Here is a 24,212-nt window from a genome sequence, read left to right on the forward strand (position 1 = left end):
TTCTGTAGGAACGTGCGGTACTTCGCATGAAAGCACTATGAATCATTCTACTTCGTTGTACGCAGAAAAGCTTGACCCAAGCTGGAGCTTGGCAGCGGCTCACAAACGTGCCTAATGGTGCTAGCGGACAACAGGGTCCCCACAGCAGAGCGGACGGGGCTCCCCCGAACAACGCGGACGCCGGGGTCGTTCGAAACCACGGTCTCCAGACCCCTCGAACTCCCTCTCCTCCGGTCCCCAGCCGCCGCGAGGGGCGGGCAGAACGGCAGCCTCAGGCAGCCCTCCCTCCCTTCCTCTCGCTTCCTCCTCCAGCCTCCTCGCTTCTCACGGCGGAGGCTGCCACACACCGACAGCCGACGGGGCGGCGGCGGCGGGGACATCGGTGCGCGGCGCCTCCGAGCGGCCGCGGGGCAGCTCCCGACGGGCCCAAGCGCCGATCCGGGGGCCGGCAGCGGGGCTGCCCCTGCCCGTGCGGAGCCGAGGGGCGGCGGCCGCGGCTCTCCCCGCTCTCGAACGCCGGGGCGGCGCGGCCGGCGGGGGCGGAGCCGCGCCCGTGACGCGGCGCTCCGGCGGCGGCGGGGCCGGCGCTGGCGGACGGGCGGGCCGGGGCTCTCTCGGCGCGGAGCTTGTGCGCTGCGGCCCCGGGTGCTCCGGCGGCGGCAGCAGCGCTCCGACCAGGGGAGGAGGCGCCAGACTCTGGCGTCGCGATCGGTCAACGAGGGGGAGCGGAGCGGCTGCTGAGGCGGCCGGAGGAGGAGGAGAAAGGAAGAAAGGAGCGGGGAGCAGCGCTGCTTGCTCGGCCCGGCGGTGCTGCTGCCGCCACTTCCCCGCTGGGCGCCCTCCTGCCCGCGAACTCTCTCCGCTCCCGGAAACTCTCAGCTTTCATCTCGGTCGCGCCGGCGGGGTCTCGACTCGGCTCTCGGCCCCGGCGAGGCGGGCAGGGGAAGGGGGTGCGGAGGGCAACTTCTCGCACTTCTCCGGAGAAGGATTTGGGTCGCCTCGCTCCGGGGGCGGCAGCGCCTGCTGTCCCCTTCGCGGTGGGAGAACTTTCGCCTCCGATCGCGGGGCGCCGAGAGGGGCCCGGGTGCACCGGCCGCGGCGGGAGCAGCGCGGCGGCGGCGGCGGCGGCCCGGCAGCCGCGGAGATGAAGCTGAGCAGGCAGTTCACGGTGTTCGGCAGCGCAGTCTTCTGCGTGGTGATCTTCTCCCTGTATCTGATGCTGGACCGCGGCCACTTCGACCACCCGAAGAGCCCGCGGCGGGAGGGCACCTTCCCCAAGGTGAGCGGGGCGGAGGCCGGGGCGCGGCGAGCGGAGGCGGAGGGGAGGGCGGCCGCGCCGCCGCCACCGTCCCCTGGCCGTGCCGCTGCCGGAGCGCCGAGGCGCGGCGGGGACGAGGGCGCGGGGGCCGGGCAGGGCCGGCGGCGGGCGGCGCTGGTGCCAGCCCGGCGCGGGGCTGCGGCGGGAGCGGGCGCAGCCGGGCGCGGGGTCTGGCAGGGCTCGCCCGGCGGGACGGGACGGGCTGTGGACGCGCCGCGGCTGTGGCGGCTCCGCGGGCGCCTGAACGGGGTGCGGGGCGTGCGCGGGCAGCACGGGGAGAGCCGAGAACTCGGAACCTCAGCCGTGTCAACAACAGGTAGGTTTATGGAAATGCTGACTTGGCGGCTGCTTTCCTTTCCGCTGAGCCGTGCTTTGGAGCCGTAACTGGCTGACCCGACTGCTCCCGACTGACGACGCAGTTCTTCACTTTCCTGTGTTGGCTGCGTGGCAGAGAAGTTTAAGAGCTGTAAGTCGTGGTTGTGTTCTGATAAGGAATGTGAGAAGAAACATGAATTTCAGATAGTACATAGTTTGCTGTGCAGAACGGCAGAATACTGCTGGCTGTACAAAGCTCTGTGTGTTCTTAGGGAGGAAAAAAAAAAAAAAAAAAAAAAAAAAGAACAGCCAAAACCCCAGTAAACCCCCACAACATAGAATAGAAATTTATCATCTATTTATGCTTACACGGTACTGATTTTTCTTTTCATTGGAAACAAACCGAATGAAAGTATATTTTAGTACTGGAGTGAGATTCCAAGTGAATAAACGAACTCAGGTGAATAAAAACTTAGTTAAAAAGTAACAATTCTCTCTGTTAGAACCACTCTTGTTTCATTCAATGTAAAATTCAAAAGTAGTAATTTATATAATTTCTTTAATAGTAAAGACAAAAACCTCGACTTAAATGTAGAGAAAGAGAGCAGATCTGTTCTGCCTTTATTCCTTCAAGTTACAGTTCAGAGGTCAGCTTTAGGTTTTGCAGGAAGGAAGAGAACAAGAGGAAGAGAAGAGGAGCAAGACAAGGCTGGCTACAGCAGCTGTGTCTGTTCAGTGTGTAACTCCAGCAGGAGGGCAATGCCACATGCCGCTCTTGTAACAGCCAAGTACTTTGCGGATATGGGCAGTATCTTATGTGAGGAAATCACTTAATGTATCATTATTCCACCAGCTGAGTTTAATCTGGGTGAAATGTGGAACAGGAAAACTCATCCATGGGTGTTTTTTATTTTGGGTTGAAATACTTGAGTGAACAAGGAAGATTTATTGGACCTGTTTTGTTTTCCATTGTCAGCGTCTTGTAGTTGAAGTTCCTGTCTGCTCCTGTCCTACAGTGTAATCCTGGTCAGAGGTGTAACATGATTTTACCTCTTGTGACCATGGATTTGTGACCAAGGTACCTTAATCTGTTTTCAGGCCTATTCCTTCTAGGTGGTGTAGTCAGCTAGAGACAAGTGTTTCTTCTTTCATCCTCCTCTCTCCCCTTGGTCTTGTAGAACAGTCTGTCAGTGTTTACTGTTTTTTGTCTTTTCAAAGATTTCTTTGAGGCTTCTGATTCTCACTGGAGAAACTTCTGCCTCTCACTGATCCTTCCTTTGGGTGAAACAGTTACATTTTACTTTCTTACTACTTTGTCTTTTGAGGAAGTTACAGCTGAAATTAGTATGATTTCGTAATTTCTTTTTGCTATGCCTATGTTTCACTTTGTTACAACTGTGAAACCTCTGACACCTAGCAAATGCTTTCAGAATTTTATAACGTAGTTTAAAATAAATGCAAAAGATAAAGAGTGGAATAGAAGCCTCCAGAAATATATGCAAGAAACACTTTAATACTACCTCAGCTGACAAAAAGTTGTTTGTGTCAGTACAGTGTTGCCAAAGCTCAAAGAACTCTAAGTGAAACCAGCAACAGATGTAAAACCTTCAGGCTGTTTTTGTTTGTAAAAAATTATGGCAGAAGACTGTTGATTTAAGAATGCATTCTCTTTTCTGATGACAAAGGTCAGAATTTTTAGCTTGGAGAAAGGAATTTAGACTTTTTTTTTTTTTTTTTTTTTTTTTTTTTTTTTCAGATGATTTTGGTTTGATTCACTTCATAGCTCTCTGATGTGGCAACAGGCTTTGCTGTTTCTTTGTGCAGCTCTGGTAACAACACACGTCATCTTTCATGTCCCGGAAGTTGCACATTGATTAGTTTGTTCTTTCTGACTTACGTGGCTTTCGATTAACTTGGAGAAGTGGGTACTTCTAGAAGCAGACCCTTGTTTAGCTTATAAGCATTTCGTATCTAGGTATTCTGTTGGAATTCTACCTGAACAAGAGATGGGATTTTTCAGCTAGTAGTGCCTGTTGAACTATATTCATCTAAAGTAGCATGGCAACTAGTGCAGGTAGTGAAATAAGTTATTAGAAATGCTGCTCCATTTTCACTGCCACATTTTTTCCCAAAGCAAGGTATCTTCTCTTTGTGTGGTCTCAAGGTGGTTTGCATCAGACTCAATCTTCTTTCAGGCTTTTCACTGTACACACACCAGTGTAGTCAAGAGTGTCCTTACAGAACTTGCTTGCTAGTTTGAGCGTTCAGGACACCAACAGAAATGTCTTGCAGAAATCATTTTTGGGCAAGATTTCCCAGGATGGATGAATATCCATAGACAGATGCCTTTATGTTCACTTTAACAAAATATTTAAATTTTTTTCTCTGTGGTTAATTTTTAGTGAATGTTATGGCTAAGCAAGGGGAAACAGCATCCAATTGAATCATTCTCTGTCACTAAGTGACAAGTCATGCTTTGAACTTGAACTTTTTTCTCTAATCACTTTTTCACATGGCTTGGTTTAACTTTTATAGGACAATATCTCTGCACTGTATGAAATGTTGTTTCTGGAAATATATTTTTGAAAATCAAGCCAGCTATGATTTTGGTAGGTAAATGGGCCAGCACCAAGGAATGCTTCATTTTGTCTTTATTATTTTCTTTAAACTTTATTAAAAGTCAAAGCAGAAACATACAGCAACTACCATGCTTACCATTTTATTTTTCCTAAACAACTGTTATTTGAATAAGATCTCTTTGCCCCCTCTGTGTTTTCTTCCTCACCTCCCTCTTTGACCACCATTATTTGAAGCATACTCTCATCTCATGTGTGTTAACTGCTTTTATGAACTCACTGGTTGCACAGCATCAGAGATGATGAAGAACAGTTCCTCTATAAGTAGATAAGTAGCTAGCTCAGGTTTTGGGTTTTTTTAATGTGTTTTATGGTTGTGGGGTTTGTTTTGTTTTGTTGGTTTTTTTTGGTTCCTATGTCCTTCCAGGAAATCAGTAAGTGTCCTGGCAGTTGGTACTGCTAAAGCTTCTTGTTGGATTCATGCTTTCAAGTCGTCTACACAATACATCAGATACTTCCACAAAAATATCAGAAGTGGTGGTTGTTCCTGCGTGGGGTGTTATTTCATTTGAGTCAGCCAATAATTTGATAGTAGTACCATTTGGTCAAAATAGGAATCACAGTTGGGCAGAGCAGTAATGGCAGGAAATTAAGACCAAATACATGGCAGAAACACCAGAGTGTTTCTCTGATCACCTTCTCTGATCTCTGTGGTGAGCTTTACTCCAGGGATCTGATGCGGTAGCCCTTCCCCTACTGTAAAGCAGCTCTGCCTTCAGTCAGCCCTGAGTCTCCACTGGGTTCATGCTTGGTAGGTACCATGCCCCACAGATACACTGTACACACCTTTTCCAGATAAAGCTTTGCTGTATACCTTGCCATAGTGAAGCATCTGAAATCAATTACACACATGGAGTATGAATATATGTGTATTGATGCTGCATGGTCTTAGTAATGGGTATGTTTTTGTGAGCTCATTTGGGAGCTTTTTACCCTTTGTTATATAACAAGGAATAGGACTTCTGTTTGTAGAAGTATTGGAAGCAGCATGGCAGGTATTTTAGGAAATGTTTATTTGTCTCTCTAAAATGTGAATTGTGGTAATTAAGTTTGCATCATTTTGAAGTACTCATTTTTTTACCTATGAGCTCTGGAAAACTGTGGGCACAGTGACTTTTACTAGTATTCTTATGAGTTTTACATCAGAGGACATTGAGTGTTGAGTGAAGAAATCCACAGAAGGAATCAATTTTTCTGGATTTGAAACATGTTAACTTGTATAAAAAACCAAACAAATTCCTATTAACAACACTTAGTAAGTTCACAATCTAAGAGTATTTGAATGTCATGGAAATGATCTTGAGTGCAAATAATAAAAGTCTAGGATTCCTTCTGTTGCGTTTCTAGTACTTTGCAAAGGAGGAGCAGCTGCCTTTGTGAACATAATTACAAGTCAGTAACAATTCTTTGTTTTCCTAATGTTCAGAGAGTGTATTTGTTTTTGTTGCATGCTCATTTTTGTGTAAAGTTCTGGCTAAGCAGCAGTCAAGCAGAAGCTATTAGCCTCCTTCAATTACAATCTTTAAATCTGGTGTGAAATATTGAGCAAAATGTATACATAGTCTACAAAACAGTAACTCTTAACTGTAATTGAGCACATCTTTCTGTTTCTCAGAGTCATTGCCTAACTTAAGAAAGAACAAACTAGAAAACCTCTCTCTGTTTAGTTTATACATTTTTCTTTGTCTAAAACATTATCTTATGTTTTGACTTGATGAATGAAAATAACCATTATTAAAGTTCCTACTCTTAATGGCAGATAAGCTGTGCTTCACTTTTGTACTGATAGACATTTACATAAAGATTTACATAAAGCATAGGGTAGGAAGGAGAATCAACAAGGAGATGAACACAAAATGTACCAGTAACAGTAATAGTGAATATTTTTCAGTTTAATTTACTTTAAACTGAATATTTCTAGATTTCTTTCTCCTTGCCTTCAGGTCACTAATGTTGGTGTCGAAACTAGTCTCTAACAGCATGCCTTATATTTGTCTCTGTTAATGGCATGAAATATAAGTCTAGTGTAATAGTACATTAAACATTCTTGTTATTGCTGCCTCTGGTGATAAAACAGGATGTGGAAGCTTATCAACATCTTAAAATTTATTTGTCAGGCTCTTGCATCTTTGGATCAGGACTTTCTCATTCTCTTAGGAGAACAGACATTTGTAGTTATTTAATTCAGAAGAATTCCAGTGTCTCTGTAAAGCAAGCTTTCTTAGAATAGTACTTTAAAGGTAGGAAACTACTAACAAGGTTTCTTATGTTCTTTTCATTGTCACAAATATACATAAGCCCTCTGCACAGATCAGCAAAGCCTTCAAACCTTGATTTGTTCTTCAACTGATACACTGTATACTTGTTTGTTGTTCTGTAGCTTGCCTTGCAAAGAGAATACATGCTGAAACAGTCCACTCAAATATTAAGCTTTGATGGTACATCAGGTTGTATTTTTAACTTCTACCTGCTTGCTTTATCTGTGCAGGAGGTGCACAGAAATTTAATTGCATATTTAGGATGTTCTGTTCACTGTACAGTGCTCTGATAGTGAACAGAGGATGTCTCTTGGTCTTACCATCTTGATAAGTTGGCATCTCATGAGAATTTATATCAAGATTTTGGCAAAGATAGCACGTGATTTTTAGAGATGTACCTGGATAGGCACTGGTAAGACTGGTGCAGAAAACTGTTTTGATGACTGCTGTTCAGTGCAGCCAGAAAAGGAGACTTTGAGTCCATTTTCCTCACTGTTTACTGTGGTGAATATGTACAGGCAGTGACCTCGAATTGCACATACTTTGGAGAGCTCTGTCCATTGTGGTGCTCCACTTTCTTCACCATGATTCTTTGGTACACCAGAGCCTCTAATGCGGGACACTGACAGCTACTTTGTGGTCTCCTTTTTGTTCATGTGGGTGAGAAAAAGAATGAGTTCTGGCTTGCTTTGAACCAAACACGCAGTGGTTGCTGGCTGAGTCTGGATGCAAATAACTAAATTCCAGCTGATGTAACATCAGAAGCCTCTAATCTGGGTTTTTCCTCTGCCCACTTCGTTCTATGAGATCTTCTCATCTGTGGCCCTGTCATAGTCCCTCTTCAATTATTTGAGCTAGCTGTCTTTTCCTGATGAAGTGGTCTGTTGAAAGCTACTGCATTTAGAGAAGGAGCATGTATTTACTCAGGAAATGAAAGTTCCAACTGGCGCATTTTCTGCAATGTACAGTGTTCAAGTAGGAGAAACTGAACACTTTCTACTTCTGTGGAATAAAACATGTTGGACTCTCATTGTGTTACTGGGCTTCCCCCTTCGTGTTTGGTGTCAGTGTGCTCCTTTCTGCAGAGTCCTTGCTGCAAATCAGACTGGTGTCAGAAGGAAGCAGAGGGCAGTGGGAAAGCAGACTGCTCTGGAGTATTTGGGGCATGAAAACTGCTGAAGGCTTCTGAGTGACTGAAGCATAAGGAGCTGTTTATGTAGTTGATTCGTGTGGTGATAGTGGCAGGTTTCTCAGGGCAGCTAAGAGGTGTGGACACTTCTTGTTCCAAATGGGAGGAAGGTGTGGGGATCTGTGTTGCCTTCATCTGAGAAAATTTTGTTGGTTAAGTCCAACCCTGTATAACCAGAGGGGTGGTGAACAGGTGTGGTGCTCATGTGATGCCATTCTCCTACCAAAGCAGCTGTATCTACTTTCAGAAGATTTACTGGCACTTTGCACTTGTAGAAGTGCTTCCCTTGCTGTGAAGTAACAGGAGGATTTGCTTTATTGTTTTCAAATAAAATCTTTATTTGCAAATTCATCAATATATAAAGAGAGAGAAATGAAAGAAAGAAACTTAGATCAAAATTGTTACAAACTTTTTAACTGGTTGCATAGACCAAGTGATTCATGTTACTTTTAGTTTCTTTATGTGAAAACAAGTATGTGGATTAACAGAGTATCCTTTAGTGTTGTTCACTTGTAACAGGTTATGCATAGTGTATCCAAGGTTCTGTGCAGTTAGGTATTTCTCAAAGTCTTGGATCAAGCTTGCTTCTTTGCTGAAAAGACTTGATGCTCCGAAGTCATGGATAGTTCTGCTAACATTTGTGACTTGTGTAACTAGTAAAGTTTTGCTATTCAATATCTACAAAGCAATGCAGAACCTGACATTTCAGACAGAATTGATGTTCTCATGTAAAATTGGTACATCCCTGCTCAGATGAAAGAAAGTTTAAAAATCTCCCTGCTCACCCTCTAATGTGTGAAAAGATTGAAAACTTAATTTTAAAATAAATACTTTTGGAGTATGGTTTTAGTAATGGACAGGATCTCTGTGTTTTATCTTTTAATTAGACCTATTTAGCGTTCCCTGTGACATGCTTTTAATCTGTTTTTCTGGTAAGACAAGGTCTGTTACTAGCAATTAATAAGATAAAACAGCCTGTTTGGCCTTGGTATTTGAAGTCAGTTGCCTTCCTTTAAAAATGTTGAAACTGAATTTGTTTTCATCTGTTAAACTTACTGTTTTGTAGAGTTGCAGTGTTTTCCATATCCAATTTATATATCAAAATCATTTTACTATTGAACAGGAAATATCTATTTAATATGAATAAGAAGAAAAGGTGAATGTGCAATGAAAATAGACCTAGCTTTTGCATAATAGGGATCCATGTGAAATTCTCACCTTGAGAATGCATTCCTGATATGAATTATTTTCATACTGGATGAAGACTGGGATCCATTTCTAGTCTGAGACACTGTTGTTTCTTAAAGTTAATTCTCATGGATCTGACATTTCACAACAAAAAGTGGAAATATTTTGATCTCAAAATTGAGATTTCCTGTAGTTTTAACTTGGGTATTGCATGAGATCTTGGTTACATGTTCTTAACCATAGCTTTTTATTTCATGCTTTGCATTGAAGTTGAGTTAGCACATGCCATGTTTAAAAGCTTTAGAAGAGAGGCATAATATATCTCATAGTCTCCAAAAAAGTGAGCAGGATTTTCTGTATTAATGTCCTCTGTTAGGCTCCACAATGGGAGGTCTTCATAAGGATCTCTTTCTCCAAATAACAGAAGATCTACCTCCAAAGTTAAAGTAACACATTTTAACAGACTTCTGAAAATCAGTGTACTAGGTAGGCTGGAATCTTGCAGCATACTAATTATTGCTGGATATATGTAGCAACATACTAAGCTATTGATATTTGAAGGTCACCTGGTAACAAATTGTTATTTGTAGACAGGGAACTTGGTTTACAAAGAAAAATATTTTGTCACATAATAAACAGTAAACTGGTAGAACTTGTTATAGATTTTTCAAGATATAAAGTATAAGTTAAATGCAAGGTATGTTTTAAAGATACAAAATATGACATGTCTGTCATATTTCAAATATCTGTCTTCTAGAGACTGGCAGTATATGCTGGTGGGAGGATCAATTAAACGCTTAGAAGGTTTTTTATATAATTTTTTTGTTCTTCACTGTGTCTGTTTTTGTCCTAGAGAGCGTATAATTGGCTAGATGATATAAACCAGATTGGTGGTGTATTCTGTAGTTGCCAGGCTATTGCTAAGCAAAACTCTTTTTATGTAAGAAGATGTAAAATACTTCTACAACATACATGAATGAGAATAAAAAATTTTAACAGTTGACTGATTTTAGTTGCAGAGACAGTGTTGATAGTGGTAGGATAGGTGTGAAGAGTGCTTTAGTTGTTTGCACACTTGATAACTGATCTGAAGTCATACAGGGTAAAGCTGGGAATGATTTGTATGGATGGCAGCTGTACTGCAACTTCCTATGAATCGAAAGATCAGAGCCTCTGTTGGGCAGCCTGTAAAGCCCCTATCAAATATTGTTTTATATATGTTGGGTTTTTTTGATTGAGTGGCATAATAGGCTATTAGGCTTCATGTAGAAAAATTTTCCTTACTCTCAAAACATCACAGATATTGCAAGAGAAAACACTAATTTTACATAGAAATGTTCACACAGTATCTTTAACATAGCATTTGAAAGATTTTAGTCTGGATGTTTCTTTTGTGCCACCAGATGGCATGGGACTACAGTCTGTTACTTTCTTTTTTCTTTCTTTCCAGTATTCCATCATCTGCATATTGATTTCGTCTCGTGTTCAGTTCATCAGTTTTATACGTTTCTAGTATTTTTCTTTAAACTGTTGAGATTCCAGGATGTTGGTCCTACATCTCAATTAATTTAATCTGGTTCTGTTGTCAAAATATATTTTTTGTCTTCTTGGGAAGCAATAGCTATCTGCCTGTGTCGCATTTTAAAATCTGTTACTGTTTTAAGGATGTATCAATCTAAGAAGCACAGACAACAAGTAGTGAGTCTGCACTTCACACAGCCCATAAAATGAGGAGACAAACCAACAGGTTTAAAGAAATATATTGTCTGAAAATTACAAAGAACTTCCATAAAGGTAGAATTATAGTAATGACAGTGACAGTTTAGAATCAAAAAACCTGGTTAGTAACTCTTGGTAAGGGTTTGGCTTTTTTTGTTTATTCCTGCAGGCTTTACAAAGTCAAGAGAATTTGAAAAAATGTACATATCCATTTAGAAAGGAGACCTACTCCTTTGCTACAGTTGCTGAAAAGAAAAACACAGTTATTTCAAGTGTATTACTGTTGAATGGGGAAAAAGTGTCATGTACAGATTTCTGATATTATACTACAGTTGTAAGAAAATAAGGCAGTGGTACTGGGAAAAAGTCATTAAAATCATAAATCACAGAGTAGCTGTCTACTGGATCAATTATATTTGTGTTGAATATAATAGTAAAATGCAGATGCCTGGAACTGCAGCAGCTTTTGCTGTTATGACAGCTGCTGCAAAAAATATCCAATCATACATAGTATATTTTGGGGTCTGAATTCATCTTTAATAATAGAAAGTGATGGGATTTTTTTTTTCTTTTGTTACTTCTTGTTACATTAAAGTCATTCTGAGGAAATGAAGAAATTACTGCTAATGAGGAAACATCCCTAAGATCATATTAAATAATCTGACTTTTTTGATTCTGTAAAAGCTAGCTATTCATGCCTGATGAAAAGCATCTGCCAAATAATATGGTAGGAGTGGCCAGTACATGAGACATCAGTAGTGTTTTGAGGTGTCATGTTTGCCTGTGCTCCTCCCTGCATTCCAACAATCCAGTGATTAGATGCTATTAAATTGTTTTGTGGGATCTGTCTCTTCCTTTCAAGTTGCCTTGGAAGATGCATTGACTTCTTTCAACTCACACTGGTGTTGTTCTGCAGCCTTCCTCTTGTGGAGCTCTCTAGAATATCTACAAAATCCTGTTGTTTGAAAATTGGAGATGATCTTCTGACTGAAAATACCATTAGCTTGTGTAGCAAGACCTTACTATTAGGAGGTCGGACAGGACAAACGACACGTCTCAACTGATCCGGCTTGCATGTCGAATTCTGTTCATTCTCTGCCTGTGGCGAGTTATATAGGTTCACTACATAGTTTACAGTTACAGGCCACACAAAGAATGCAAACAACCCTAATTTATCTAAGTCTTAAGGTGGCTAAAGTGTCAGAACTACAATTCTGTGTTTAGAAACCCATAACTTCTCAGAACATCTTAATTTGAACTGTGAATTTCTAACTGCGTCGCTGTGGCCTGTAGGCCCCGTGGCCTCAGAGGCCCACAAGCCCTGCAGGCCAAAGCGCCCAGTCTGGAATTGCTCACCCTCAATCAGTCCAAATATAAATCATGTCTTCACTCTCTAAGAGCTCTAAGAAATCCCAACAAGCTTGATCTCTCTTTTCTGGGATTTTCTTGATAATTGTAATGGTCTAATTACACAGATTATTCCCATGATCAGGCTGTTAAGGGATCTCTTATCCCCATGAAATTCTTTTGTTACTTTCTCTCCAACTTTATGCTGAAAAGTGGTATTTATTGAAATATTTTACATGTATGGGAAAAACTTATAATGTTTAAGATATCCTCTTAATCCTATCATGATGTGACTGACTTGTGAAAAATCCCTTTCTGTTTGATGTTCTGATAAATGAAAAGATCAGATTTTTGGAAATGAAAGATGTAAAAAAAAGTTGAATTAGAAATGACTGCTACTTGACACTGTGAGACCTTAAAGAGTATCTTTGTATCACTGATTGAATCTTGCGCTGTGAATTCTACTTCACAGAGGAAGAATGTATCTTTTGCTATTTTCCCTTGCACAGAAAAGAGGAAGTTCTGTATGTCGTGTCAATTCCTCATTAGTTTGTCTTTATGTAAAATACACAATAAAGACATATTTGAATTTTCTGTGTGATCATATGCTATTGTGAAATGGGGGGGGTTTGTTGATTTTGTGGCTTTTTTGGGTCTGTCAAGAATTTTTCTGAGAAATAATTAAACTTTACTTATTTTTTTCTCCTCTCCCCCAGGGCCAGCTTTCAATATTGCAAGAAAAAATAGATCATTTAGAACGCCTGTTGGCAGAAAATAATGAGATCATTTCAAATATACGCGATTCTGTGATCAATCTGAGTGAATCAGTAAAGGATGGACAAAAAAATTCAGAGGCTATAAACTTCAGTCAAGGATCTCTTTCTGAGCTGTTCCCTTCTGCTTCAGTTTTGCCTGCAGTTGACTCTGAGGATTGTTTGTTTGCTTTGAAAAGTGGAAGTCGCAGTTCGGATGTACAGGTAAGCAGAATGCCTTTCTCTCCGATTCTGCTGGAGTTTTAGCTGTCACTATGTGTTTAATTCTGAAAATGTCAAGTTGCTGCTAAAAGCTTGGTGCTAAAATATAATAGAATTGTTGAAGTGACGGCCGTGTTTGACAGATGTTATGAAACTGTTCCTTTTATATATTTTTTAAAAACTTCTCTGGAAATTTCATAATCACTATGAAGAGCCAACATTTGAGAAAGCATAAAAGTTTTTTTTTAAAAAAACAAAGAAAGCATGATGATTATTGTCCCATCAGTTCTTTGGAAACAATTTATTTGAGAGTCTCTTTGAGTTTCCCCAACCTCCTCTATAACTAATGAAAAATAAACTGGAAATAGGATAGTCTTGGTTTAAATAGATTTTACTTTTAGGGACATATGTGTACATGAAGTTTAATGGAGAGGTAAAGAATGTTCAAGAAACAGTAATTTCAAAAAATCTTTTGTCCTGTGTTCTCTTCTGAATATCATTTCTGTATTTCACTTTCCTGTGTGTCTCCAGTTTGTATAGGCACTTTGATCAGATAGGAAGAACATACCCCATGTTGACTGGTTGGCATGAACTGGGGAGGTTGAAGTTTTTAAAGTCAAACACCTCAAGTTGAATTTATTTTGCCTTCTGGTGATGCTTGTGAGTTCATGAACTCTTATATATTCAGTTTTTATGGAGTGATTCAGAAGCACTGAGAATACTCTGTGAAGTTTGTGATCTGTACTGTTTTTGCGAGTCTTATGGGAGTACTATAAATATTCATAGTTCTCTTACGCAAAGATTAAATTTTGAAGTCCAGCTTTCTCATTTTAGAATTTGAAGTATTTCTATTGCAGGAGAAAGGCAGTGAACTTCAGACAAATAAATAAACATATTAGAACAATTGTAACCTCTGATGTATCATGCTTAATGTCTTTAAACTCTTAGATAGGCTCTTAATGTCTCTAGACTCTTAATGTCTTCTATAGAGAAAGCAGACTTTTTAAAGGCAATATTTGAACACCTCTTTGTGTGTCTGATATGCATTAAGACTTCTGTGCATGGAAGTGAAATATCTGGACAGGCTTTCAGGTTAGTGGATTATTAAGAGGTTGTTCATTGTACAATCTGTTACCATGTTAGGTGATGTACTTTATGCGCATTAAAATAAATTCTAGTTAATTAATTTTGAAACAAAATTTGTTGCCTTAAACTCTTGGGCATGTTAACCTGTTATGAATTGAAGGTAGAACTTATCTTTTAAAATTGCTCTTTGTTTTTTGCTTCACATGTGCAGAACATAAGAACATACACCTCCTGTCACCCAATGCACCCACTACCTACCTAATGGGAGGCTGTTCTAGCTAAACTGCTTTTGGATAATTTTATTTACTTTTAAGTACAAATGTACATGACAGGCAAACATGCTGTTCCCCTACTCACACTCTCCTTTCTTCCTCGTGTAGAGAAGGGAGGGCTTTAATGTTTTCAGTGTCATTGCATTGCACTCTCTGCTCAGCAAGTTATTCACTGCCTTCATTAAGTCACTTTAATATTGCTTCTGTATACAGTTAGTTTCCCATCCTGTGAGTCTGAACTGCATTTCAGTTATGGAATCTAAGACCTTGACACTAGCAGAATTCCTCTAGCACCATGTTAATGAGCTGATCTAAATCACTGATCTAAATAGTAAAACTAAAAACAGTTTTACTATTTAATACTTTACCAACCCTGATGTATTCGGCATGCTCAGTTAATTTATTTGAGACATTTTCCATAATTATTTTGAACACTTTTTGAAAGAAATACGTGTTAATTGCAGCTGTTTGTAAGCATTAACTTAAACCCACAGATTTTCACATTACTTTTCCCAAAATTGTCTCTCAGGGGGGTGTATGAGAGACTAAAAAGAAATTAAAGCTAATATAGATGAGATTGTTTGGAAAAAAAAATAACATTACAGAATGACGACAAAAGAGTCTCACTGAATAAATCATGGAAGTTGATTATAGTCTCTCATAATGGAAAAATCTTTGTAAGAAGGTATTAAAATATGGATTAAAAAAACTTGTGATGGTACATTGTGAAATATTGTTGGATTTGCTATTCAAAGACATGTGATTTCATAAAACAGAAAAACCAAGTTGCTAATATCATGGGATAGAAAAATTCTCAGATGGGACAGCTGAATGATGTTTTTTTCACTGAGGAGTTATAAATCAAGAAATTGTTTACTTGCTACCTGTGCTGTTTGTAAGTAGGTAGAAAACTGTAATAGAGCTGGAAACTGAAAATAAGGCTGACTTGAGAATGCTATAATGTAAGTCAAGAAAAAGACTAATGTGTACTTTTCCCCCTAAAGTTAAATAATAGAGACAGGTAATTAACCCAGAAAAATGAAGATGACTGGCTTAAATATGGATATGACCTGATGCTTTTTCAGTTTAGTAGTTTAAGAAGTGTCTTGCTTTTGTGCTCAGAGAGGATGGAGTTCTCAGTAGCCATTGTGCTGAGCTGGAAGATCTTTTACTAATAATATGGTAAGGTGTCTTCTGTCTTGTCCATTTCAACTACTGAAGCACCTAACATTCGGCTTAGTAATGTTACTCTTTTGGAAAATGAGACATGAATCACTCTTTGAAAAGGTGGCTTGAAGAGGTGCAATATATGCTTTGATTTCTTCTGAGCAGTAGTTTTGTATTCACTGTTAGGATGTTATGATGTTTTCATGAGATCTAAATATTTTCAGCAGTTTGAGTCCTTCAGTATAGAGAAAGAATAAGCCCATGTAGAAAAAAGACAACTGATAATCCCAATGTTTTAAGAAAAAGCTTGTAGCAACATCTTCTGAAGCAGCAACAGTGAAGACAGGCAGCATCCTTTTTGAATTTGTCTACTGTTTTTATAAACGGCGTTATTACTGCATCAGTATTTTATACTTAGATTTGAATCTAAAATATCTCCCTGAAATACTTTCTTTAATCTCTTTGGTTTTTACGGACTGACTTGGAATTTATTCTTCGCTTAGAGTGATGATGCAATTTGTAATTAGTCCTTTGCACAATTCCTACTTAGGATGGTGTTGTATAAAAGAGAAAAAAGATTTAACTTCTTTTAGATTTATTTTCATGAGTGTAGGGATTTCAGTCTGATCTGGCTTTAGTTGATTACAGTGGAAGGTTTTGATTTTTTTTCCTTGTCTTTTTTTTTTTTTTTTTTTTTTTTTTTAAATAATTAACCTTTGAATCGAAAATGACTGAATGGTTGAGGTTGCCAGGAAAGTCTGGGTGTCATCTGGACCAACCACCTGCTCAAGCTGAGCTACCAAGGATCAGGTGTCCAGGATCATGTCCAGGTGACTTCTGAGTATCTCCAAGGATGGTGATTGCACAGCCTGACTGGGTGATCTGAGATTTCACCCTCACAGGGAAAGAGTTTTTGCTGACATTCAGGAGGAACTTTCAGTGTGTGCCCATCACCTCTGATCCTGTCTCTGGGCACCGCTGGAAAGAAACTAGCTCCACCTTCTCTGCACTCTCTGTCTTTGGTTTCCTGGGTGCTCTCTCTTGCCATCCTTGAAGATAGAAGTGATGTTGCTTTCCTCCAGTCTTTGGGCACTTCTCCTAATCACTACGATAATTCAAAGCTTTTTAAGCGTGGCCTTGAAGTGACAACAGCTGGCACTCATGGGTGCATCCCACCAGGGCCCTGTAATCCCTGTAATTGAATTTCTTTGGGAGCGAGGACATGATTTGTATTTGGAGTGAGGCTTGAGCAATTTCAGACTGAGCCCTTTGGCCTGTGAGGCCTGTGGGCCCCTTGGGCCTGCAGGGCCTGTGGGCCTCTGTGGCACAGAAGAAATTCTTGGTTGTGGCGCAGCAATAATTTACTTTTCACATTAAGGTGTCTTAGGGAATTATGGGGTTTGATATGTAGAATTCTAGCCTTTTGATCTTAGCCACCTTAAGGCAAGGATTGTTTACATATTTTGTGTGATCTGTAATGTCAACTATGTTGCTAATGTATAAAGGTCATTGTGATAAACAGTAAAGGGAGAACAATACAATAACTGCACCAGTTTAGACGTGTCATTGCTCTGTCTGACCTCTCATTGTTTAGGAACCCTTTTTTCTACAGGGCCCATGGACTTAGATATGTCCAATATGTCCTGAAGTTGGTCCTTTTTCAAGAAGGGCATCTTCCTCAGACTAGTTCTCTCCCCTTGATTCCTGAAGGCTGATCTTGTGAGTAAGGACTGAGGCAATGAAGGCATTCAGTACCTCAGCTTTTCCCATGTCGTGTGTTGCCAGGTCCCCTCCCTCATTCACCAGTAGATCCTGGCCTTCCTTTAGTCACCTATCCGCTTACAGAAGCCCTTCTTGATGCCTTTGACATTCCTGTCTGGATTCAATCCCATTTGTCCTTTAGCTTTCCTAACATCTTCTCTAGGTGCTCAGACAGCGTTTCTGTATACCTCCCTGTATTAGATTTGTTTGACCAGGGTTTTCTGGAGGTGGGGCCTATTGGTGTGTGCGCTTCTCTTTGAGAAGTTGCTGACAGCCAGTGCCAGGTGGCCCCAAGATGGATCCAACTCTGGCCAAGGCTGGACCAATCACACCACTGGGATAACAGATTTAAGGTCTGGGGGAAAAATGATACTGTACAGAAGTAATTGTGCTCAGAGAAGAGAGGAGTGAGTGTATGTGAGAGGAGCAGCTCTGCAGACACCTGGGTCAGTGGAGGAGGAGGGGCAGGAGGTGCTCCAGGTGCCAGAGCTGAGGTTCCCCTGCAGCCCGTGGTGAAGCCCCTGTGGCCATGCAGCCCATGGAGATCCATGCAGCTTCCCCCTGCAGCCCATGCAGGACTGGAGCAGGGGGATGGCCAAGAAAGGCAGTGATGCCATGGGAAGCCCATGCTGGAACAGGCTCCTGGCAGAACCTGAGGCCCTGTAGAGAAAGGGGCCCACACTGGAGCGGATTTCCTGGAAGGACTTGCAATTCTGTGGGGAACCCCAGCTGGAGCAGGCTCTTCCTGAAGCACTGCACCCTGTGCTGGGGCAGTTCATGAAGAACTGTGGCCTATGGGAAGGACTCATGCTGGAAAAATTAATGGGGAACTGTTTTGCGTGGGAGGAGTTTCACACTGCAGCACGGGAAGGACTCCTCCCTGTGGAGAAAGTGGATGGAGAAACAACATGTGATGAACTGACCATAACCCCCCTTCCCCATCTCCCTTTACCACTAAAGGGAGGTCAAAAATTGAGAATAAAGTTAATCCTGGGAAGCAGAGAAGGCTGGGGGGAAGATGTTTTTAAGATTTGTTTTACTTCTCATTATTGTACTTGGCTTTTGATCAGTAATAAATTCAACTAATTTCCCTGAGTCAAGTCTGGTTTTCCCATGGTGGTGAGTGATCTCTCTTTGCCCTTACCTCGACTGGTGAGCCTTTCATTATATTTTCTCTCCCCTGCCCAGCTGCAGAGAGGACTGACAGAGGGGATTGGTGAGTACCTCAAATCCAGCTAGGGTCAATCTACCACACTTTCCTGTTAGGTGTCTGTTGTCACCCTCTGTAGGCTTCTTTTTTTTTTATGTCTGAGTTTTACCTGGAGTTCCTTCTTCATCCATGTAGGCCTTCTGACATTTTTGCCTGAATTCTTACTTGTTGGAATGGACTTCTCTTCAGTTTGGAAGGTGATCCTTACTACCATAAGACATAGCAACCAGTTTACTTGGACCCCATTTCCATCCAGGGCCTTATGCTGTGGGATCTTGCCAGCAAAATATCCAGTGCCTGTGCTTCTGAAGTCCATGGATATGATCTTGTATTTTGCCCTGCTTCCTCCTCTCAGGGTCCTGAACTCTACAGTATTATGGGTCACTGCTGCCAGTGCTGCCACTGAATCTCAGAGTGCTGAAGAGTCCCTCACTGATGGCAAGTAAGAGGTCCAGCAGAGCACCTCTCCTCATTGCTGCCTTGGTCTCTTGGCTTAGGAATATGCCACTGCTGTGCTCCAGGAAACTTATGGATGATTTATACCCAGGTGTGTTGCACCTTGAGCAGATAACAGGGTCACTGAAATTCCCCATGAGGACTAGGCCCTACAAATGTCTGTGGAGGGCCTTCTTCACTTTTTATCCCTGATCAGATGGCCTGTTGCAGACATTCACTACACTGTCACCCACACTGGTCTGCTTTATAGTCCTTGCCCATAAGTTCTCTGTTGGCTTCTTATCCTTGGAATCATTGAACCTAAGAAAATCAAGTGTGATTGTTAATGTGGCAGTGCTGTGTTCATCACTACACCATGTCCCTAAGCTCCAAAGCTGTATGTTTTTCTGTATACTTCCAAGGATGGTCATTCCCTTTCTGTGAGCAGCCTGTGCCAATGCTTGACCACTCTTTCTTTTCCTGAAGAATTCTTTCCTAATCTCCAATTTAAATGTCCAATTGGCACAGCTTGAGTCTATTTCTTCTTGTCCTGTCATTTCTTACCTGGGAGCAGAGTTTGACCCCCACCTGCTACACCCTCCTGTCAAGGAGCTGTAGAGAGCAATAAGGTCCGCACTGAGCCTCTTTTTCTCTAGGGTGAACACCCTCAGCTCCCTCAGGTGCTCCTCACTGGACTTGTGCTCCAGACCCTTTCCCAAGTCTGTTCCCTTCTCCAGACACACTCCAGCACCTCAATGTCCTTCTTGTAGTGAGGGGCCCAAAACTGGATTTGAGATGCCTCATCAGTGGCCAGTACAAAGGGAATTGTGCTGGTCACATTCTCTTTGACACAGGACAGGAAGCCTTCAGAAAAGCAACCCAGCATGCTATTTTCCCAGGAAGGAATTTGGGAATTTCTGTGTGATTATAGCTACTTCCTTGCTTACCTACGAATGTTGGAGGTGACCCTGTTTTATTGATTTCTTATATTATTTTGAAAAATCCTTCCGTGTGACATTATTCCTGACCATTGCTCCCTCACAGGGCTGCTGTTGATTCACTCTGTCCCCTTTTATTCTTAGCCAGAAGCTGTCTTTAATAGTTCAGCTGTCTTCCTGGCAAAGATACCTCTGCTGCTCTTAGTTGGATCTCATCTCTCCCAAGCAGACACAGATCTGAAAACAGGGTCAGCGAACCCCAAACAGCAACTCTGAGGCCAATTATTGATCTGTACTAACAGTGTCCTCCTCTCACACTCTTAGCCCCCTCACTGGTGGATAAAAGAGGACTCCACCTGTGACCTTGGTTACTTACAGAATTCTGCAGTCAGTTTTGATGCAGTCTGTGTTGCCTCTGGCAGTATCACTGTGCTGCTTTTGCATTGATTGAAGAAAGCTGTGGCAAAAGCCAATTAGTGACTGGCTTTGAATGTTGACAGTTTGATTAACCAATTAACTATGGGATATGCCTCTGGGCTACACAGGTTAAAAATCAGAGGAATTCCAGGAAAACTCCTTTTCCTTCCTGCCTGGAAAACAGGTAATGAGCAGCCCCAGCTCCCTCCTTGCCGTGGGAGCCAGACCCCTTCCTATGGTGCCCACTGGGCCCTGGGTTGGGGCCGATGACAGCTGGACAGGGGAAAGGGAGGAGAATATTCCCTGTCCTGGCTGGATTGGGCCCGAGCGGCTCCTAACATTGTGCTGCTGTGCCGCCCTCCCCCACATGGCCCCAGAGAGGGGCAGGGCAGGCCCCCAGTTGCAGCCTGCAGGACCTGGCCGGGCCAGCCCTTCCCCATGCGTGCGAGAGATCACACAGGTAAGACCGAAGGCGGCTCTGCAGCTGGGCAAATGGCCCTGCAGCAGTCAGAACCCTGAGATCCTGGCCCAGCTTCAGTGTAGTCTGACCCTACTGCCTTCAGCCATTTCTCAGGAAAGAGATACCATCCCCTCTGCAAATCTGGGAGAATCTGGGAGCTTTTTGCATGGATGAAACTTGAAAAGTACTGACCTTTCTCTGAGCGAGAGAAAAGCTAGACTGGGACGTGTAAAGAGACAATATGAAGACATCAAAGTCAGTAAAGGAAGAGTTACATCCTTAGATGGAAGGGATGAGAAGATGCCTTGGTTTTAGGCTGAAAGTCTTTTGTGAACTATGATAATAGATTGTGGTATGCTAGAATATCTCTTTAAATCATGGAAAAAATATCCACTGGCGAGATGATGAAAGTATTCAAATTGTAGATATGAGCAAAGACATTTGTGATGGACTAAGTAAATATTAGTAGCTGTGATCTTATAAGAAACTTGAACAGAGAGAGATGAGAAAAGGAAGAGAAAAGATCTCTGTTCCTAGAGATAAAGAAAAACCTTTGCTTTTGGAATCATTCGTCTTTAAATGATACCTCATGAGTATGTGTGACCCATATTGCAGCAATGGGAAGGCTGATTGCTGGGCGGCTGTTTTTGTGAGAGTTAAAAGCCACATGTGGACCGTTCTTTCTTGTGGCAAGTTCCATGGCAGACTAAAAGAGACTTCTCTCTCTAAATGAACTGATGAAAGACTATTTTATGCATGGTAAACTGACCTAGAGTTCTCAATTTTGTCTCTGTATGTTGTCTGTGAGAAGGAAAAGGAAACTTGAGGGGAGAAGGGAAGTGTTTTGAAGGATTTATTCTAATTCTTATTAATTTTTTCTCTCTTATAGTTTTGTTAATAAACCTGTCTTTATTGCCTTTTGTGTTTTGAGCCTGTTTTGCTTTTCTCTTAATCTTATCTCACAGCAGAAAAAGAGTAAATAATTTTAATAGATATTCAAACCACTACACTAATTTGGAAAACAGAAACTGGCAAACTTGAAACCACTACAATGTGGCAGTACAACAAGGAATAGTAGCCATTGAGTTGGACAAGCTTCAGCAGTTCCTCTACTATATCCAGGATTCAGGCCTTTGCAAGGCAGGAAACATCTTAAATGATGGGTAAGGTCATTGAAGCAGCTATTTCAGACAACTGTTGATAAGGATTCCAAGACCATTTTCCTGAACTGCAGTTTCTGTCTCTTGAGCTCATAGTCATTTCAGCTTGGTTTGAAATAGATGTCAGGGAAAAATTATGAATGTTATGAGCGGAAAAATTAGCGTCTTTAGGAGTGCAGAAAGTTGCTTGTTAAATTCAGACTCCATCCATAAGGAAAACTCATAAGAATATGTGGAATTCCATGAATTGATACTTTTTAATCAAATGATATAATCATGGTTGAAATATCCAAAGAGTTTATCAGTATTAAGGCCATTCATCATTAACTGGCAAATTCACAAAGTATGCACTTATATTTTCCTCAGACTATTGTATTGCAAAGAAAAATTACAGTTCTTCAAACTCAGATTTTAGAAAATACCATATTTAGGAAATATGTAATAATAAAACATTATCTGTATTGCCTATTATATAATAGGCATTATTAGTTCTTTATATAATATAAAAATAAGTCTAATAGTGTACATAGAATGTATGCTATTAGGCTAGCCAGCTTCAGTATAACCCTTATTTGGGTCCTTCAAGCTGATAGCTGAGTATTGCACCTGTATTTTCCACTAATCAATATTGTCCAAAGATTGAAGCAATCCTGAGGGAGCAGTGAAGTGACAAGAAAATCTCATACAGGCCACAGATGTCTAGTATACAAGGAATCTCTCACAGGTTGTAGATATCTAGTGCACATTGCAGGCCCAGATGAGGCTCTGCTTGATGTAGGATTATTGTGTTGTATTCCCTTAAGCTAAAGGCCTGTGGTAGATTGACCTTTTCTGGCTGTCAGATACCAGCCCATCCAAGGTCAACCCACTGGTCTTCCTTTAAGCACCAAAATCTGGGTGTTGAAGATTAAGACATAGGGAGTGGTGATGGCCAAAAGTTGGACTGAACATTGCCAGAGTGAAATAACCGTGAGGGGTTTTTTTGTTCTTATGAGGTGAAAGGACAAGGAATAAAGATTTACCTTGTATGTGGGTGTGTGTAAAAATTTCCACTTTCTCAGGATTTTATGTCATTTTGATTTTAGTATGGGAAATGTTGGGGATTTTTTTGTAAATGTAAATTAAGCTTGTGAAGAATATGTGATGAACATTTTTATTGACTGTTCTTAAGTAAGTGTTTCATGCAGGTGAGGGTGGAATGCTCTGGGTGCTGATGTCCAGGTGTTGGCAGTGAGGGTCTCTAGTATCTGTGAGGATAGGCCAGTACTGCCTTGTGCCAGACACAGCTCCAGACCTACCACAGGGTACAGTCTCCATCAGCAAAGCATGTCAGTAGCTCTGGCAGAAAGGGTTTTTAAGGAAGAGTAAAATGTTGCCTGTCAGTGTGGTATAAGGCTAAAAAAGCTGGAGAAACCATCTTGTGAACACCATGGTCCTTGATGAATGAAGCAGAGTGGAGAAAGTGTTTCCTTGAAACCTGTGCAGGACCTCATGCCAGAGCAGATAGATATTTTCAGGAGGAGCTGGAGCCTGTGGGAGATCCACACTGGAGGAGTTCCTGGTGTGCTGTGGCTTGCGGCTCCCATGCTGGAGCAGGCAAAAAGAAAGTGAGAAGGGGAGAATGATAGAGAGGAGACATTATGGACTAATCTCTTGCTATCCAATTCTATTTTAATTGGCAACAGATTAATTTAATGTTCCCAAAGTCAGGTCTGTTTTTTTCTGTGATGAAAATTGGTAAGTGATTTCACTGTTTTTATCTTCACCCATAATATTTTCTATTTCTCCCCATGTTCTGATGATGAGGAAAAAAGGAGAGATCAGCTGGGTGCATGCCAAAGTCAACAATTGCAAGGCCTTAATTTCTTTAGTTAGATATTTGTTTCAGATGTATGTATTTTCTTTTAGTTTTACTAGAAGGACAGAAAACACCTTACTGCTGGGAAGGTTTAACTCTTGTGGTGTTGAAGTAGTGAATGACTGCTATAGGAGTCCTGTTTTTGTGTAGATGAATTGTTGGTTTTTTTTTGTAGAAAGTTTGTCAGGTCTACAATTGTATTCTAACATAGTTTTGGAACTGATAAGTTTACTTATTAAACTAGAGTGTCAGTTATTGCTTGTCTGATGTCCAGTCATGTTTGTTTCGTTTTCTTTCTTAAAAGCAGACCAGAGCCTTACAAAAAAAAATTCCTTGAATGTCATATTAGTAGACTCTTTGAAACTGTATGTTGTTCTCTAAGTTTCATAGGTACCTGTTACAGCAATTCTAGAGTTGCTTTATTTATCTGTAACCTCTTTATTTGCATTGACAAGTGAAATATGTCCTTCCTTGTACAATTGGTGTACTGGGCAACAGGAAATG

General features: G+C 41.4%; 1 protein-coding gene across 3 annotated transcripts in view; it reads left to right on the forward strand.

Moving 5' to 3' along the window:
* Positions 1 to 820: 820 nt before the first annotated feature.
* Positions 821 to 24,212, forward strand: part of MAN2A1 (mannosidase alpha class 2A member 1) — a 113,819-nt gene continuing 90,427 nt past the window's right edge. For all 3 annotated transcript variants that reach the window (XR_010745910.1, XR_010745909.1, XM_066339861.1), the window contains exons 1-2: positions 821 to 1,279; positions 12,687 to 12,947. Coding sequence is in view for 1 of the 3 variants with exons in the window: in XM_066339861.1 (XP_066195958.1) it covers positions 1,145 to 1,279; positions 12,687 to 12,947 (396 nt within the window). In the remaining 2 variants the exon portion in view is untranslated. The remainder of the gene's footprint in view (positions 1,280 to 12,686; positions 12,948 to 24,212) is intronic.

The sequence above is a fragment of the Sylvia atricapilla genome, chromosome Z, assembly GCF_009819655.1.
Source record: "Sylvia atricapilla isolate bSylAtr1 chromosome Z, bSylAtr1.pri, whole genome shotgun sequence".
Classification (NCBI taxonomy): domain Eukaryota; kingdom Metazoa; phylum Chordata; class Aves; order Passeriformes; family Sylviidae; genus Sylvia; species Sylvia atricapilla.